The sequence below is a fragment of the Lepidochelys olivacea genome (assembly GCF_965140295.1).
Source record: "Lepidochelys olivacea isolate rLepOli2 genome assembly, chromosome: 17".
Lineage (NCBI taxonomy): Eukaryota > Metazoa > Chordata > Testudines > Cheloniidae > Lepidochelys > Lepidochelys olivacea.
In genome coordinates, this window is record NC_140427.1 from 16,773,179 (window position 1) to 16,792,627 (window position 19,449).

Sequence of the window (19,449 nt, forward strand, 5' to 3'; positions counted from 1 at the left end):
ATAAAAACCATTTCACTGAAACCCGAGACTCCCAGCTTCCTGAAGAGTAGCACAAACATCGTTATCCCGGTTTTGCAGATGGGGAAACTGAGGCACAGAGAAGTGATGTGACTTGCTCACGGTCATGCAGTGGGCCAGTGGCAGAGCCCGGAATAGAATCCAGGTCACCTGAGTCCCAGTCCAGTGCTCTCTCCACTGCTGCCTCCCGATTAAACCTTGCAACAGCACTGTGTTAGAGAAGTAGCATTATCCCCATTTTGCACATGGAGAAACTAAGGCTCAAATGAATTACTCAGGGTCACACAGTAAGTCCAGTGGCAGAACCTAGGACTCCTGACTTCCCAGCCAGGAGATCCCTCCACCCTCGCTATATGTTTTCATGGAGTGGGGGCCATGCATACATTGGCTTTGCAGATTATTGGCCAAATCGCTAGCTGATGTCGCTACATTATAAAGATCTCACTTCAGATGCAGCTGCCCTGAATTCTTCTCACCTTGGTGCATTCCCTCACCCTCTTGTATCTGTAGAGCTCAGGTTTCTCTTTGTCCTCCTACTCTGCTGCTGTCCTGCCTTTAAAGTCGTCTCAGGGCCAGTGACCCATTGATAAAATTTGGTTAGGAGCCAATGTAATTCTCAGCCTTGGGCAGACTGTTTTGAGTGCATTACCAGAGACCTCTTTTCTGTGGCCAAGTCTCTAATGCTGCATGACCAACCCCCCGTCAACTCTTGCATAGGATGCTGCAACTGAGGTTGTAAGTAGGTGTTGAGAGTTGAAAGCCAGAGGGAAATGGAGAAGAGTTAATGAAACGTGTCACTGGAAAATTGGTACTTTTATTACTGAGCCTTTGTGGAAAACCTGTCTGTGAAGGTCAGTCTTTTCTTGGCTTGTGAACAGTGGTTTGCGGGTTGGTTTTTGTTTTGATCTGCCTTCTCCTGTAAATGCATCCTGGGATGGCCTGGATTAGTTTTTAATTTCCTATCAATGTAGCATCCTGTACAAAGGGAGGGGTCAGCAGGCAGTGCTGCTGTTCCTGTGCTCAACCCATCACTGTGCTGAGAAACTTGTGCCGAATTTGATACCACATCAGACCCCGTTAGCCTGTCTACCCTGGAATGAAGACTCTGGCTATAGCCAGTAACTGAGGCGTCCAGAGGAAAGTGCAAACGTCCCATGCTGTGATACACCTATTTGTGTGTGTGTTTGTGAACCCCTCCACCCCCATGGGTGATCATTTTAGGCCTTGTCTACATGGGAAAGTTGTGTTTTGTTTTTTTTTTCTCTATATAACCTCTGAGGCACGAATTTAATGTTGATTTAGTTCTGCCATTATAACACCCCATGTGGTCGCTTTTGGGGGTTAGTTATGTTTGTTGCTTAGGAAGAGGTTTAAGCTACACTGGAAAAAGCCACTAGCGGGATTAGAGTTTACATAGTGGGAGAGAGAGTGAAACCATATAACTGGTCGAACTTTCCCATGTAGACCAGCTTTAGTCTCCAGAGTGCATGACATTTGATGACCTGTGTTGGCGTCTTAATTTGCATGGCTGTGAAAATCACCAAGTCCTTTTTAAAAAATCCAGCCACAGTGTGTGTCCTGATGATCTCCTGAGCCAGTGAGTCTGTGTGTGTGTCTGTGGGCACATCTCAGCAGCAGCTTGGGTGGATGTGCCTGCACTAGCTATAAGCTAGCCAGCTTGCTGAATGGCTGTGCAGATGTGACAGAGCTGTTAAAGTGCTCTGTGGACATAGAATATTGCTGGGGAAGCATTCAGTCCTGTTTGTTCCATCCCGTGCACCCTGGCTGTCCTACAGTTTGTCTTTTTCTGTATTGTTATATGGCTTTTAAAAACCCCAAAGCTTTAAACTCAGAAAAAAAAATAAAATGTTCTGCATGAACTCGTTTTTGCCGATTTTTTTCCATGTCTGCCAAAATAAACGTTGCATAGAAAAACGTAGAGTCCTCCAATGATGCTCTTTTGAGTGGGATCTGTTCGGTCTCTCACGTGGCCGGGGACAAAAGAGGGTTTGATTTCGCTTCCTTCCCCACACATTAACGACCACATCCCCATTAACACTGGTCCTTTCCAGGCTAAGTAATTGTGCCCTACCATCCCTGCCTGCACCTCCTGCTTCCTGCACTATCAGCTGCATGCATATAACTGGGCAGCATGGAATTCACCCGCCTTTCTGCACAACCTCCATAAATGGGCAGGAAGGGAAATAAATTTTGAGGTTTGAGCCTGATTTATCACAAGCTGATCATTCTGGGGAGGAGATAATATGCTGCCTCCTCCATAGTGTTGGTGGTAGCTACCATTTTGTTTGGGAGTATGGTTTGATAGCCCTTCCTTAATGTACAAATGGAGAAGAGTTCTCCCATTCCACGGATGCTGCCTATGCTGGATCTGTTCTGTGGGTAAACAGAGGTCTTCTGTCTTCAGGCCTATCCATTTGAAACCTTTTGCCCTTGCTGAAATTAAATGATTGAGCAAACTGTAGTTGGTTGTGGCCAAAGATGATGAGTGCGGGGGCTTGGTGGAGCTGTGAAAGTGTTTGTGCTTTTGTATCCATGAGGTCATAGGTTAGGGCCTCGCTCATCTGTTGCAAAAGTAGTGAAAATTCACCGGCGAGGTAGTGGTTAGGATGCCGCAGGCTCCTTGAGTGACCTTAGTCAAGTCACTTAGCCTCAGTTCCCCATCTGTAAAATGTGGATAGTAGCACTTCCGTACTCTCAGGGGTATTGTGAGGATAAATACATGTGCGATTGTGAGGTGTTCAGATAGCATGGTGATGGGTCCCATAAAAGTACCTAAGATTGAATGCTTTGGGGGTTTTTTATTAGGCTGTTGATTTTTTTTTTTTTCTTGGCCCTAACTAGAGGAATCCTTTCTACTTGCAAATCTCTGTGTAACAATGAAGGAGTGAACTTCACTCTAAACATTAGAGTGGACTTCCTGTAATTTGAAAAGCTTGCTGAGCTGGACAATAACCTTCAAAGCAGGAGTTTCCTTGGCAATGTCTGGGTGTACCAGGGGATGTGAGGTAGTGAAAGGTGCAGACATCTGGCATAGTACTCCATCACTAATCTGTACATTCATCCATTAGCAACCAGGTCTGTTGTGTGGGAGGAGGGAAGGATGGGGATAGCGCGCGGCATGTGGAAAGAACGCAGCTTGGCTGTGGGTTTTGTTTGACTTAATGGAAGATCCACCCCACGGAGCTGTGACTGATATGTCAGGTGAAGGGCTGTTTGTTTTATATAATGAAGTATGCTGGAGGGTGTGCCAGGGATATAGCATTTTGAACTGGTGCCTGGGCCCTGAGCTAGGAAACCAGCCCTCCTCTCTCAGTAACAGAATGATTATCTGGGATATTGCTGTGTTTCTTATCAGCCTAGACTAACTGTTCCCACTTCAAAAGTACCAGGCAAGAAGACGTACTGCTTGGAGCTCCCTCAGGCTGCAGAGCACCCCACCCTGAAATGTAAAGGCTTTGAGACGTGTTGAACCCATAGGGCCTATTTCATTGCCATGGTGTCTTTCCACTGACCACTCCACAGATAGCTCAGGGAAGGAAGGGTGTCTCTCAGGTTAGGGTACTGGCCTTGGACTCTGGAGACACCGGTTCAACTCCCTGCTCTGCCACAGACTTCCTGCACAACCCTGGGCGTGGACTTATTCTCAATGGGTCCTGAGGCACAGCTGTGGCTGGCCTGGGTCAGCTGACTTGGGGTTGCAGGGCTCGGGCTACAGGGCTAAAAATCGCAGTGAAGACCCTGCAAGGCAGGGGAGGGTGAAATCTCAGAGCCCGGGCTGCAGCTTGAGCCCAAACATCTACGCAGCTGTTTTTAACCCTGGGAGCTCACGTCAGTTGACCTGGGCTCTGAGAGTGGGTGCTGTGGGGATTTGCATTGCAGTGTAGATGTACTCTCTGTCTCAGATCCCCATCTGTAAAATGGGGATCTTAGCATTGTCCCACCTCACAGAGATGCTCTGATTAAAGACAGCAAGGTGCTCAGATGCTACCGTAAGTATTTGAGAGACAGACAGCTTGTGCTTTGGATCAGTGTGGCTATTTGTTTGCTTGTCTGATTTTTTTAATACCTAATGTAACTTAAAGCTCTTGGCAGGAATAGGGGGAAACTCAAGGTCTTACACATTTTATACAACATGGCTCTGGTTCTGCAAACCCCGGCATGCACGGTGACACCCCATTGACTTCGGTGGAGCCCTGCACAAGTGCAGAGATCCAGCAGCACAAAGCAGCAGGATCGGGTTCTGGGTTTGTATTTTGTTCTGTTTTTAAAGGGCAGATTTGTAGCTGGTTGAGGAGTGTGACTGCACCTGATTTACAAAGTTACCATAATGGTGCTTGCAAATCAGGTAACTGCATGTACACAGGTTTCAGAGTAACAGCTGTGTTAGTCTGTATTCGCAAAAAGAAAAGGAGTACTTGTGGCACCTTAGAGACTAACCAATTTATTTGAGCATAAGCTTTCGTGAACTACAGCATCCGATGAAGTGAGCTGTAGCTCACAGAAGCTTATGCTCAAATAAATTGGTTAGTCTCTAAGGTGCCACAAGTACTCCTTTTCTTTTTGCATGTACACAGCGTATCTGTCTTACCTGCATGTTTAGTTACCTTGAATTATACCTGGTATAATTACCACAGGAATTGTGTCTCCAGACTGGGTGTGCAAGTGTGTGCCAGTTTGGCCTCCAGAGTTATACTAAACATGGGAGTGAGCCTGTGACCTGTTTTTAGGAGGGAAGCTGAGGGCATTTCTCTTCTGCTTTCCCTTCCCTTCTGAAGTTTCCTGGCTACAAATGTGCATTAACTTCCTAGTCTAGGACTATATTTCTCTGTTTCCTCTGTGTGTGTGTGTACGTGTGTGTGTGTGTGTTTTTCTTCATCCCCCTGGTATATGCTTTGTGTTACCACTTCTACAGAGGTTACATGTGCTATTTACTGTCAGTTCTACGTGGCCCCCACTGCTGTAGTATCTGAGACCATAACCAACTCCGTTGTCCTCACCTCTGTGATGTAGGCATGTGCTATTATCCCCATTTCACAGAGACACATTGAGGCACACAGATACTTGCCTAAGATTATACAAGAAGCCTGTGGCTGAGCAGGGAATTTGAACCCAGCTGTCTTGAGTCCCAGGCTAGCCCCCAAACCACCGGACTGTGCTTCCTCCTACTCTGGTCCTCTGTTGAAGACCAGTTTTTGTGTCTCTCACTCGCTTTAGTAATGCTGGAAAAATAATGAATTGGAAAATTCCAGATGTGTTTTGCACTCCAGACAGCAGCCCTATGGGCAGCAAGGCTTAGATTAAGAAATGCCACACATTGCAAATGGCAGAAGCCTTCAGAGGCAGCAGATCCCCTGTGTAGCCACTTCCACCATTTGAACATGAGCAGGATGAGGTAGAGACTCGGCTGCTGGTATTTGGCTTGGAGTGAGATGGGAATTCCAGCTGTGAAAACTGCCTTCATATTTTTTCCTCTTGGAGAACTACCTGCCCAAATACGCTGACAACTCAGATGTGCCAGAATGATTTAACTGGCGAAGGTGTTGCTGAGCTGAAATCTGGGCTGAGTTTCCTTGTTAAGTGGCACTGGTGGTTCTTGGGGTAGCAACAATGGAAACAGTAGGAAATACTGTAATTGGCCAATAGTGCCAGTGTGGACATAAAGGATGTCCTAGATGGTTAGAGAGAGTGACAGGGTAATTTGATCAGTCAGCTGTCCTTGTGAAGGATCTTTTAACTACAAGTTCCATAACCTTGAACAAGTCATTTCACCTCTCCATGTCTCTGTTTTCCCTTGTATAATAGGAGGATATTTATCAATTTTGCAGGGGTTTAGTTAGTATCTTGCGAGGATGTTACAGATGCCTGAAGTAGTATTAGAATAGTTACATATTTGGTGTGCCATCTGTTGTTTGGTAATCACTTCTGCTTTACATTTGTAAAATGAATTTTAAAAGTTTGAGCTTTCAGTAGTAGAAATTGCATTCCATATAGTGACTTGCGTACCTAGACAGACAGTGCAGAGGTTTGCGGGGGTGTGAAGAAAACCAAACCCTCATGCAAGCCTGTGACGTACAAACAGTAGTCTATGCTGCAGGTGGCAAGAATACTTGGGCTGATATTTTTCAAAGCTGCTGATGAGATTTGGAGATAATTCTCAATAAAATGGGCTGACCCACAGCTGGGAAACAAACGCCTCCAGGGACTGAGGACCATCGGAAACCTTACCACCTGCCATTTCAAATGCAAGGCATGTTGCATTGGCACGCCTTGTCCAACATAAACACGTATAACAACTTAAAAAACCCTCCCTTGTCCATGTGTCTCCCTCTGCGGAGAGGATGAGAGGAATAAACACTTGTGACAGAAGTTAGTCGCCTCGCGTAATGCACTGCTGGAAGGCGCACAGATACTATGGTGATGAATGCAGCGTAAGAAGCTACGTAAAATAGAATGGGAATTGGGTGCCCAAGGCTTCCGAGGCAGCTTTAATCATCTCCGCTGTACCGTGCACAAGGATTCTAATAAACTAATGTGCTTTCACACTTGGAGGAAAATTTTCATTGCCCCCGTCAAAAAATGAGTATGAGCTGGAAGAGAAACCCAATAGGATAAACCGTGTCTGGATCCGATTTCATTAAAATCATTCTCTCCAGCTTCTGCACCATTGAAACTTGCACAAGGGGCAAGAATGAATATTGGCTTCTTCTGTGCTGGGTGATTGCCAATCATTTGTCTGATTGAGCTTCTCACCAATAGCCACTTGCAGGTGATCGTTTTGGTTGGGTGGGTGTTTACATAGCGTCAACAGTATGCTGGAGTCTTCTCGAGATTTTACCTGGCATAACTAAATCTAAATACCCTCTCACATGCAAACCACCTACATCAGTGCAGACTGGTACAAAGCAGGGTTTTTGCTGAAGTAACTTAGTAAAGCACTTAAGTCAGTGGGACGAAAGCCCGTGTTTTACTGCATCAGTGTAACTGCATCAGTTTGGTTATATTGAAATCCATCGAGATTAAAGGAATTTGCACCAAAGACCTGATTTCAAAGGTGACAAACCAATGCCGTTTTAATTTCAGTGAGAGCTGCAGGTGTTCAGTACTTCTGAAAATTAGGCAATAGGTAGTTCAGGACTGATCTTGCTCCCACTGAAATCGGTGGGAGTCTTCCCTTTGATTTCAGAGGGCTCTGAATCAGGCCTCAAACCCAATGGCATGGTGCTAGTGCCTGGGAATTAAGAACTCAAACTGAACAGAAAATATTGAGTCTCTGTCTACCATTTCTCTAAGCTCAGACAATGACACAAACAGCAGACACAGTGGGAAGTCAATGGGGATTTTGAAGTCTTTGTTTTAATGATCAGAAGCGTTGTTATTTTTCAAAATGTCAAATAGTTTTATTTCTCTTTAGTTTCCCTCTCCCACCCTTTGTTTTTTCTGTGTAGATTATAAGCTCTTCAGGGCAGAAGTGTCTCTCACTAGGTATTTGCACAGCACCTACCATAAGCAAATGTAGTCCTTTTCCTAAACTATTCGTGAATTGTCTGAGACCATAAGGGGCCCCCCACTCTCGACTGATCTCAGCTACAGGAATACAAAGAATAATGCGAGTCTGGTAGCACCCTATTTTACTATTAGCAAGGATGGTTTTAATACAAATCTATCTCTGCTTTGGTGGTTTAAACAAATAATTGACTTGCTGATTTTTTGTGGGGGGAGGGGTAAGTGGAATAAATGGACTGTGCATCGTCTCTGGAATAATTTCATGCATGCGAGTATTTTTAATTACACAGCTAATATTTGTTTTGTTTTTCCTTTTACCTGAGAGACTTCAGAGCCATTGACTCGTGTGTAACCTTGGAGGTTATTGATAGCTCTGGCACAGGGAAGGGAAGCATAGTTTCTACCCACCCAGAGGGAATAATCAGCAACTTATTGAAAGTCAAATGGAGTGATGGTGTGAATTCTAGCCTGCAGAACATGGTGGCATTCAGTTGCTGGCTCTGATTGGTAGATGTGGAGCATTTGGTGGACCTGATCATGAAATGATTGTATTTTTGTAAGAAATTTAATTCAGGGGTGCGGAATCCCTTAAAGATAATGAGCTACCTTGTACTCCGATAGTTATATAATGATATGTTTCTGCTTTATTTTCCTGTAAAGGTATGCATCAGATTGTCTTGCCAACTGATGTTTTACCCTGATGTTGCAATCCACAGTCAAAGAAGGCGCTTCCCTGGTGCAATAGAATTCTTTATACTCCTCAGAATCTGCTATACATAAGGGGGTTGACTCTGATTTCATTTACTCTGGTGTAAACCAGGAGTAACTTCTCTGAAGCTGTTGGAGTTGCCTTGGTGTGGCCGTTGAGTCAGAATGAGACCTATGTTCTATGTGATACAGTGGGGATAAGCGTCTGGGTGCGTGCTCTGATGTCTGTTTCAGGTACTTATCACCATAGAATCTGCACACTTCACACTCTTTAATGTATTTATCCTCAAAACACACCAGGAGGCAGGGCAGTACCATTAGCCCCATTTTACAGGTGGGGAACTGAGGCATAAAGAGGCTGAGTGACTTGCACAAGGCTACACAGGAAGTCTATGGCAGAGCCGGGAACTGGTCTCCTGACCACTGGCGCATCCTCCCTCTTTAACATTTACAAATGTCCAGATTTCTTTACCTTCTTAATTCTACTTCATGTCTGAAGTGAGTAAAGTTCTGCTAGAGGTGGGCGAACAATTCTCAAGGGAAGTTTATTCAGCAGATGTAGTCCTTTTCCTAAACTATTCGTGAATTTTCTGAGACCAAACTGCAATCTTTATATATCTGTTTGCTATTTGAAATTGAACTGGCTGATACAGGAGCCTTGACAGCTCAGTGTAGACAGGATCTTGAGTTGCAGAAGAAAAGGAGAAGTTTCTGAAGAGACTCAACAGGTCTGTAGTTGTGAATTCATAACCTAGTGTGTGTGTTCCAGGACTCCACATATGATGTCACTTGGCACACAGTCACATTGAGACACTTTCTGCAGCGGTCGGTGCCTTTTCGCACTTGTCCCCCATGTGAACTTGTGGCTTTCCTGACTTGTTCCAGATAAACTCTCTCCCCTTTCCCTACATACACAGTATACAGTCATTCTCACCCCCTTGGTGTCATTTGGCTTCATTGCAGCATGGATTGATTTAAATCAAAGCGATTTAAATAATTGATTTTAAATCAGCAAGCATGAAACCTTGATTTAAATCATCGATTTTAATCTTGTACTTTTTAGTTATTTTCCTAAAGGAAGTTTGATTGTCACTAGTTAGTAACCATTAATACATGCTGATTTGCAGCTAAATATAGGCTCTACCCTAAATTTGGTGCTGTTTTTTGCTAATCCGGAGGATACACTATGTCTATACACATTCATTTAAGCGATTAAATAACTTAACTTATATTTATTCAGATTCTTAATTTTCAAAATGTGTATGTTGGGATAAATGATGCATTTCTTATTTACTCGATGATGATTATTTTTTCACCTGTACTGCTGAGCTCCCCATCAGCATCAACAAGCGCCTTTGAATGTACTGGATACATAAGGAATAGAAGTTTATAAAAGTTTATCAAAATATGTTTTGCATTTAAAACTGATTTATTAAACAAAGGAAATATCTGTAGTTAGTCAATTGAGCTGATTGTTTTGGGTCACCCTGTCCTTCAGGATTTCAGAACTAGTAAATCTCATTCTTTTAGGCCTCATTTTCCTCTTCTAATTTATGAATAAAAATAAGTGTTCCTGCTTTTTGAACTCCCAGTTGGTTTCTTAACTTTGAATGAACTAGTCATTGAATTGAACTAGTTGAATGAACTGAAATGAAGAAAATATTCTCTCTCTGCAGCTGTGGTTTAGCACTTCAACACACTGGTTCCAGGTGCTTAGCCAGTGATTGCCTCTAGTTTAGTGGTTTGACTTTCTTTGAAACTTGACAGCCAACCTGTACCATTTAGTATTGTTTTTATATTTAAAGTAAATTATTTTAATAGATTATAATCTAAGTTTAGACATTAACATAGGTTGTCATAATTTAAAATGTAATGTTAAATAGGGTTTTTTTAATGTAAAAATATGATTGATTTAAATCATAGTATTCTTATTCACTGTGCTTTATTGGTAACTTGAATAATAATAATAATACCAGGAGGTAAATCTGAGCCTGAACTTTCTCCACCAACCTGACTGTTCCATCTTGTCTCTGCCTCTACTTCCCTCTAGCCAGATGGTCATGTGGATCTCTCCACAGCAGTCCAGATTTGTTGACCTTCAGAGAATGTTGCATGGCTTTTGAGGGGAATTTATTTCTTATTTTTGCAGCATGGTTATCAGGGGAGTTGATGTTTGGTTTGTTCCCTTTTCACTGCATTAACTGTAATTGCCTGAGGTACTGAGGAGATGAAGATGGGAGTGAAAACTTTTGTTGGACTGTTCGTTTTCTTTTAAAAAAAAAACCTAAATCAATAACTATTCTGCTGGAGTTGAGAAGTCACAACTCACCACCATGGAACCTAGGGTGGGCCTAGAGCAGGGTGTGCATAGTGCAGTGAGGTAGCAACACTGAGTACTAAGGCTAAGATTTTGTCAAGGATATTTTTGGTAAAAGTCATGGACATTCAGGATTCTAACACCTGTCAACAAAAGACCCAGCATCTCTGTGCAGGGTGGCTGCTGCTGCTGCCCTTCATGCTTTGTTTTCCCTTCTTCCCCTCATAAATAAATCTGGCCTCCTTTTAACCCATCACCGCTACTGCTTGCGTGGCTCTGCTTTAAGCCGAAGCATGCTGGTGTCTCAAAGCCTTCAGTGCATAAAGGAAATACAGAGAGAGATTATTTTTTCCCTCTCCTTTTTGGTGAACATACACTTGATTGACAAGATCCCTCTTGGGACTCGTGATTGGTGCTTCCTAGACATACGTGGTAATAGAGTTTTGCATTAGCAAGTTGTGTGTAAATCCCCGGTCCTGCTGCCGTTGAACTGAATGGTGGTTTCTCAGTAGAAGCTGTTTTCCAGCAATGGAGTTCTCCTTTTAGCGGGTGAGATATTAACTTTCCTCTTTTATCCCGCATACAGTAGTAGGTCTCTAATTGCTGCAGTCTCCCAGCAATGCAGGATCGTGCCTTGCTTTGTTCGGTCATGTTTATTAACCCAAGCGATAGCGGTTCCTGGCACTTATCTTAGGCTCTCCTGCAGTCTGATGCCTCTTGCCTTTCTGAGTGTTTTACTGATGTTTTAAACCTGCAAATCGCTCGTTGTCTGCTTTTTCTTGAGGGAAGCTCTTTGTTTTTTAGTTTGATTCACCTTCGTTTTAGTTTGATGTTCCTTCCTTCCTTTTGCAGAGTTTGAAGGTGGTGACCGAGTTCAAGGTGAAAGTTGACCAGGAGAAAGTCATTAAGTGTTTGGAGCTGTTGAACTTCCTCATCAAAACTGTGAACCAGCAGGTGAGCCCAGACTTTGGCCGAATTTGTGATCACTTCCAGGTTCAGTCCATCATACATGCTGTTGACAGGCCTGCTGCTTCAGTCAGCAGCTGTCCTGTTTGCATCCTGCATGAAGGTCTGTTTCCAAATGTTACACTGGGCTTTTAACCAGATGGCTCCCCACTGAAGCCAGTGCAAGTCCCATGTCTATATCCCTGTACAGCTTTTAGAAAATGAGTTAGTAGCTAAGTCTGATGACAGAAAAACCCTTAACATCCACAATAATTATAATAATATCTAGCTCTTATATAGGGCCTCTTGAACTGGACCTGCTTGGACAAGTCACTTCCCTTTTTCCTGAGCCTCAGTTTCCCAATCTGTAAAATGGGAATAAGGATACTGCCCTACTTTGTAATGTGCTTTGAGATATCTGGGTGATAGTTATTATATAAAGAGACAGAGCAGAGAACATGATTAGCTTTGATTCCAAAAAAGGATAGAACTGCATTAAAGGCCCCTTACAAAAATGCTTTCCTAACATCCCTTTCTCATGGGAGCAATACTGTGTTGCTACAGGGACATTATGGGCCTAGGAATGGGAGGGTGGGTGTCCGCAAGATGGCAGATGGGTTTGAAACCAGGATAAGCCACGCAGGTTCAAGTCCGTTTTGACACAGATGCAACGTCTTTGCACTAGAGGTATGTACTAGGGCATTGTCCCCCAAGATAGACAGTTCCTAAGGAAGGGAAAAGCCTAGTGGCTGCTGGGAACTGGCTGAGGGTTGGGATTTGCCTGTTGTAGCTTCTGGTTTAGGGAATAGCTGGGTGCAGTGCCACGGTGAATGAGGATTGAATGCAGTTCATTGTCGGTCTTCATTTACTACAGTTCTCCTTGCAGAAGCTGAATGTGGAGTTGGCGGAGCTGAGTCAGGCATTACAAGCTCTGAGCCAGCAGGAGGGGTTTGGGAAATCCGTGCGCCTCGACAGTCTCTACTGGAACGTCATGAAGCTGCTGGGATTTGCGTATGTACCCTCCGCTCCGGGGCCTCTACGCCAGTTTGTGCATTGGGCTTTCTGTGCTGCTCTGGCTTCTCAGATTGGGGAAATAGGAAGAAACAGATCCGTGCCTTTGCCATATAGGAGACTGAATGTCGACCTGAGCTGAGCTCATGGGGCTGGTGGAGTTGGGACCTCTTTAGGCCAAGTGTGGTATGTACAGGTGTCTCGTCAGCCCTGGGGGAAGGAAAGCAAGCTCTCCCTGATCTTGGATCACCTTCAGTTAGCTGCTCTGCTGTCTCCGGACACTTCACGTTGCAGTTAGGACCAGCCTTCAGCTGGAACAGAGTTGCAGCCCAGGGCAGACAGGGGCAGTGAAGGAATTCCTGGAGAGGAGTGGTTTGCCATTCTACCCCTCACGTTGTGAGTATGACTAGCTACTGCGGAGGCAGTCCTGGATGAGGAGAGCAGAAATACTCAACCAATGGGTCTGAGTAGCAAGCAGGTCAGCTGTTTCAGAAATGACTTGTGATTTTGGGTGCCCTGCTTTCTGGATGCCCAAATTAAAACGCTTCAGTGGGTAGGGTGCCCAGGTCCTCCTGAGGTGTCTCAAGTTAGATTCTCAAGATCACTGGTCACTTGTGACCATTGCAAGAGATCTGGAGGGCGAGGCCAGCCGGTTTAGGTGACTGTTTTAGGCTCCCACCCCTTCCTTGAGCTCTGTTACCCTGTGAGTCTCTGTGAGTAGGGAATAAGTTAGTTTCTGCATCTCTCAGCAAGGCTTTAAAACCATCTCGGAATAACAGGGTGGGAGTCAGGCACAGGGGCTGAATATGTCTTGTATCTGTCCGACCGAGCGGGTTAGTTGTTGGACTGTATTTAACTTCTGCCCAAGGGCAGAAAGAAATGCTCTGTTCCTGGAAATCTGTCTTGTTTGTGGGCTAAAATCGAACTTTACAGCTTTGCCACTTCCTGGTGGTGGCGTCAGTTTAATTATTATGCACACATTAGAAGACGTGGTCCAGGATCTGCAGGGGAGGGACTTGTGGAGTGTGTGTGACTCATTTCACAGGATGCATAGGCATGCAGTTTGGGTTTTAAGGGCTTGACCCAAAGCCCATTGAAGTAATTAGGATAAATCCCGAAAAACATCTTTTATCCTGCTAATGCAGTAGTGTAAGGTCTGGTAGAACATACCAATGAAGGAATAGTACTGGCCCTCTTTATCCACAGCTGAAACCATTGCTTGGCATTCTCTGTCCCTCTCATCTCCTGCCTGAGTTTACAGGGCCCAGCTGCCGTAAGCAGAGACAGAGTGGAGTGTTGGTGGCTTATGTATCAACTAAGGAACAAAGTGGAATCCAATTAAGTTAACGAACGGGGGGTTTGTGGTACTTTCTCCCCCTTCGTGACACGTTCTCATTTTTCAGCCTAACTCAAGGGCGTTCTGTCTAAGTGATGCTGAAGGCTCATGTTATAATGGCAGATAACAAGAGCAAATGTTGCTACCCAAATGACCAGCTTGGCAGTGCCCGAGGGAGGCTTTAGGGATTCCAAATCTTATTCCCTGCATGGTTCTTGGATTGCGTCAGTTCCTTGGGCTGGCACCAGGGGGCTGGAGGGGTCGCAGCACACTGAATGGTGCGGTTTGGCCCCATCTTTCCCGGGTGGAGTCACTGATGAGCAGCCCTGAGAACCCGAGACCTCTGCGGTGAAGAGACACACTGACTTGAGAAGGGTTTTCTGGATTAAAAAACAAGGAGAGAAGCCAGGGAAATTCAAGACTGGATCCTTTCCCGAATCCCTGCTCTGTGCGTTCTGAGATACACGGTAGCTGTTAGCAGTGCTGTCACCTAAGTGGTCCAGCAGGCAAATGGACCTGGATTAACTGACTCACGCTGCCCCCAGGGGAGATCCAGGGAGGTGGCCGGGTTTGTCATAGGCTGGTGTAACTTAGCAGGGTTAGAGGTGAGGCAGTCGAAGTGTCGGTTGGGATTGATGGCATGCTGAAAATGGCCTGGACCTCACTCTTCTGTCACGCCGTACGAGGACAAAGGGCACAAGATAGAATTAAATAGGAGTGTGGTTTCACATAGCGTCTTGTAAACACGGGCAATTGCTGCTGCATAACGAATGAATTCATGCTGGGGTGGAGGGGGCTAGCCTCCCCGCAGTGGAAATATTGTGGGGCCTCCACCCCTGTGGGAACTTGCTCAGGCCTGGAGTAGGGGCTGGAATGAGCCCAAAAGTTAAGTAGGAACCCCTGAGATCCTCCTTTCCATCTTTGAGCTGGCTGCCCCAATCAAGTCTCTTGCTCCCCCTCCTGTCCCCCCACTCCCCCAAACTTGTGTACTCAGAGAGAGAGAGAGAGAGAGAGAGACACAGACACACACACACACACACACAAAATGTATACAGCATTGTTCATTACTGGAGTTGGGGTTGCCTTCCTCTGAAGCTCTTGTTTATCTTCTTGGATTCCAGCCCAGCTGGGGTTGTCGTGTGATCAGATGGAGCAAATGTTCAGATAATGTAATCGACTCTATGTGGCTCTGAATGTAGCTTACCTGCTCTATTTGCTTGCTATGTTACGCTTCCCGTGACGCGCTCATGCTTCCGCTTGCTGTTACTGGCCCGTACTGCCGTCCGTAGGGGGCAGGCTGCGGTGCATGTCACCTTCCTAGCTGGAACGTGCCATGATCTGTGGTGCTCTTGGTTTACAGGCGCCCCAAAAAGGAGAAGGCAGTGGCCCGGCCTGAGCACGCCCCTGGAGCAAAGTCTCTCAAGCGGAAGAAGAAAGGCTTCTTGCCAGCTACCAAGAAACGCAAAAAGGCTCTCCAGGAGAACGGGGCGGAGAGCGGCGGAGAGGCTGGCCCAGAGAACGGGGCAGAGAGCGGCAGAGAGGCTGGCCTAGAGGGAGGGGAGGCTGCAGCACGGAAGAAGAACAAAAAGAGGAAAGGAGGAGTGGGAAAGGGCGGTGCAGAGGGCCCTTCGCCAAAGAAGGCCAAGGGGAGCCATGGCCAAGAAACTCAGGGGAAGCAGGGTAAAGCCAAGAAGAAGAAGAAGAAGAAAGCAAACAAAACACCAGCTCAAAAGGCATGAACTGTGTGGACTTAATCAGACCTGGTTGGGATGTTTTAATAGCTTATATATACTTTTGCACTATCCCATAGTTTCAATAAACCATCTGTGGTGCTGAACCCTACGACCTGCCTGTCTGATTCATGACCGGGGAATCTTCTGAGTGCAGGGTGTCGCTGTCTGCTGAACCTGAAGCCTGGGATCAGATAGACACATCCCTGCCTCCAACCCCTCTGCATGTGTCCTCACGCTCTCTGCTCTGTAACCGTGATGCAGTAGCAGTGTGCCCCCAGGTACCGTCCTCCTTCCTGTCAGGGTGATTGTCTGGGATAGCGGGAGCTCTTGTCTCGCTCATGTCTCTGCTTTGCCAGTGGTAAGATCTGTTTTTCTTTGGAGATTAGGCAGGTAGTTGGCCAGTCAATCAATGCTGACATTCTGCAGGTCAGAAATGGTCTCTGGTACAGTCCCGGATGGCCATTCATGTAAGTCGCTATGACTGGAGAGGTCTCCTCCCCCACGCCTCCCCCCAACATCCGTCCTCCACTGCTCCAGCCGAGAACTGCAGGGCTTGGTTCCTTTTAGCTCTCCCGGGCTGGACTGGGGCCCATTCACAAACCGAAGGTGCAGCCTCGGCAGTGGCTCTGGTCCTTGCCAGCCTGGGAAGCAGGAGCTGGGCTGTGGACCAAATTTCCAGCAGGTGTAAGTGACATCTTGGCATTATACCCACTTAAGCCAGTGCTGAGTGCTTCCCGTCGGAGCTACTCGGGTGTCCTCTTGTGCTGTGAACGCAGCAGGCCCTCTATTGGCCACACCAGAGTGATGCCCTCCTGTCTCCCCCTTCGCAGTAGGATGGTCTTTGTTGAAGCAGCATTTACTGGGAGGGTTCATGTCGGGCCAGAGGCCCTGGTTCCCTAGGGCTGGGATGTGGGTTCCAGCATTGCTGCTTCTGAACTGCTTTACAGCTGGTGGGGTCGGCGTTCTTGACGGATCTGCCCCAGATTACAGGTATCCTTTCCATATAGTCACCCTTGATAAGTGCCTGTAGTTAGTAAATGGAGACTAAAATGTCAAGAATCGATAGCTTCTTTTAAAATTTACCTGTAGAAACACTCACTGGGTCTTAGAACTGGCTTCAGCTGCGGTTCTCCCTCCCGGCTCCTTTCCCAGCTCTCCCTCCCTGCCCGGAGCACAGCCGAGGCTGCTGGCAGGGGAGCGTTATCCCCAGCAGGGACAGGGTCTCGGGAGTATCCCCCTGGATTTAGAGGTGTATGGGGTGGTGGGAAGGGTCTGGGTTTTTAGCTGTTCCTCCAACCTCCTTCCCCTGCTTTATTTCCGCCACCTAAAGGGCTGCTTCTTGCTAATCCAGGTAGGTCTCACCCCTCCAGGTTTCCACCTTGCAAGAGGGCTTCCTCCACAGCAGCTGGGGGCCATGTTCCAGGCAGCAAATGCTGATGCAGGGGGAAGTCCCACCTGAAACTCTCACTTTCCCCAGGAGGTGGGGTGAGCTTGCCCATTGGTGGTCTCTGTCAGCCTGGCTCATCTGCTTCCCCACTTGCTGCCCCCTGCCCCATTGTACCTGAGCAATGCACCGCTTGATCTACCCTACGGCATCTCCCATCCTCCTGCGTATCCCAGAACGGCACTGCAGGGCCCCCTGCCCTCATGCTGGTCGCTTTCCAAGGAAGCATTTGGCACCAGCCTCAGCAGCAGAGGTGGGAGATCCCTGTGATTCATACCTGGCGAATCCGTTGCGGAATGCTCTCCTGCAATATCCCTTCCTCCCTTGGGGTGGGGATCCTCCTCTGATGTTGTGCCCCCAGTGCCCTGTCGGGGCTGGTTTGGATTTTAAAGAGTGGGGTGGGGAGGTGCAGGTTTCAGTGAATGCTAAACCCACATCCCCTTTGCATGCCAATTTGCTGCCCCATTGTTCTGTAGTGAGACTTTGTGAGTGATTTTTCTCCCCCCAGTGCACTGAGGAGGGAACAGCCGGTGTGCCCAGCTCCAGGAGGACAGCAGCTGCCTTCAGGTGGTGCAGAGCTGTAGTCACCAATGACGTGAGTCACATGGACCCTGCCACCGCTGGCACTGATCACCAGTTTCAGCAACGAGGCTGGAGATTGACGCTGACGTACCTGCTCTTCTGGGAGGTTTGATGACACCGTGGCTGGCGCAGGAGGTCGAGCTCCCGCAGCCTGGGCTCAGCCTGTTAGTGCAGTGGGATGAAGGGAAACTTCTGTATCCCATGCTAGTGAACACACTGTGCCCCTTTTTCCATCTCTGGACTGTGCAGAGAGGTTGAAGAGGCTGCTGCTGCTCAAGTAGCCGAGAGGCTCGTGCTTTTAGATCCAGGGCACGGGGATCAGTCCCTGCCAATGACCCATCTAGGGCCTCGCTCCAAAGCCTTGGCCGTACCATGTTGCATGGGTAATGCTTGTGTGCTGGCTGCCCTCGTGGCCGACACACCGGGGATCAAACCGAAAGCAGGAGCGGCTATGGCTTGAGCTCAAGAGCTGTGACTTAGGAGCTGGGACGGTTCCTGTTCTCTGTGGATTGGCCCAGTGGGGACCTTAACACGCTCCCCTGCCGCTGTCCTTGCTGTGCCCGCTCTGTTGCTCACCCCGCCCGAGGGAATTCTGACTGTTTAGGGCCTGACTGAGCGACTCAGACTTTACTTCCAAGACCACTTGCTTTTAGGTTTTGAAGGGTCCCTGGTGACCAATCCATGGCTGTTCCTGGAGGGACTGAAATAGCCTCTGGTTTAGCCTGCGGAACATCTGCGAACCCTATCTCATTCCCAGCATCCCCTGGTCAGCTATTACCCTTTATATGGCCAAAAAACCTCCCTATGAACTTCAGAGCAAGGTGATGAGACGCAGGGCACCCTCTGCCATCTGGAATTAGCGGGGCCAGCACCTTTCAGAGCCTCTGCCCTAATAAAGGGCCTCACACTTCAAATGCCTTTCAAGACTCTCCTAAGAGATGACCGGTGATAAATTATGCAAATGGAGTGTGGAGTTCGGGCCTGGCCTGCTTGATGATCTGCTGATGGGACTGAGAGGGGTCTGAAGCTGTGTGTGTGTATCCGCTGCTGATTGATTCTCTCCTTTGGGAAGCTGCCCCTGCTGCTGGGGATCGGGATTTGGTGTTGCTGCCCCTGCAGAGCTGGGGAATGAAGCAGCGCAGCCCCCTGGCAGCAGAGGTGAGCGTGGGGATGGGGTCTGGCTGAGCCATCTCACTGTCCCCCACCCCCTGCTCCAGAGGCTGCCCCTGGGCAGTATTTTAAGCAGCAGTTGAGGGGCCCGATTGCAGTTAAAATGAGACTCAGTGTCCTTGTGCTTGGCCTTCCCCTAGCCTGGTCTGCTGGCTGAGACTAGTCCGGAGCAGAGCCAGGCACGTGTTGCACACAGGCCCCCTTGTATGCGGGTGTGGAGCCTGCTGCCCCAGCGGGAGCCTCCTCGTGGGCCCGATCTTGAGAGGTGCTGTGCACAGTGACTCCCATTGATGTCAGTGGGCCAGTACTCAGCCCCTTTCAGGACTGGACCCCATGTGTGTGTCTTCCTCTCCTCTCCCCCCCGGGTACAGAGTGGGTGAAGCAAGAGCTTGGTATGTTTTGAACAAGGGCCTGCAATGCTCTTCAGTGGCTGGCTGGAGTGGAGATCAGATCTCAGCAGGACTGCAGGGGAGCAAAAAGCTCCTGGCAGCACTGAAGTGTTTCTAGGAGACTCCCCATCGCTCTTGCAAGGGACGACAGGGCAAAAATACATAGGACCAAATTCTGCTCTCAGTTGTGGTGGTTTTAGCACCTAGATACCAAAGGGGAAAGGCCTGTCGTTGGCTGTTTGTTTGTGCAGCACCCGGCACGAGGGGGCCCT

General features: G+C 47.4%; 1 protein-coding gene across 3 annotated transcripts in view; it reads left to right on the plus strand.

Annotated features, from left to right (window-relative positions):
- The window catches only part of MYBBP1A (MYB binding protein 1a), an 80,996-nt gene extending 65,300 nt beyond the window's left edge, over positions 1–15,696 (plus strand). The window contains exons 25-28 of one of the 3 annotated variants that reach the window (XM_084651009.1): positions 11,420–11,521; positions 12,387–12,523; positions 15,220–15,364; positions 15,401–15,696. In XM_084651009.1, coding sequence (XP_084507135.1) covers positions 11,420–11,521; positions 12,387–12,523; positions 15,220–15,364; positions 15,401–15,598 — 582 coding nt within the window. In that variant the 3' untranslated portion in view covers positions 15,599–15,696. Of the gene's footprint in view, positions 1–11,419; positions 11,522–12,386; positions 12,524–15,219 lie in introns of all 3 variants that reach the window. The other 2 variants (XM_084651007.1, XM_084651008.1) reach the window with 2 other exon arrangements.
- Positions 15,697–19,449: the final 3,753 nt, after the last annotated feature.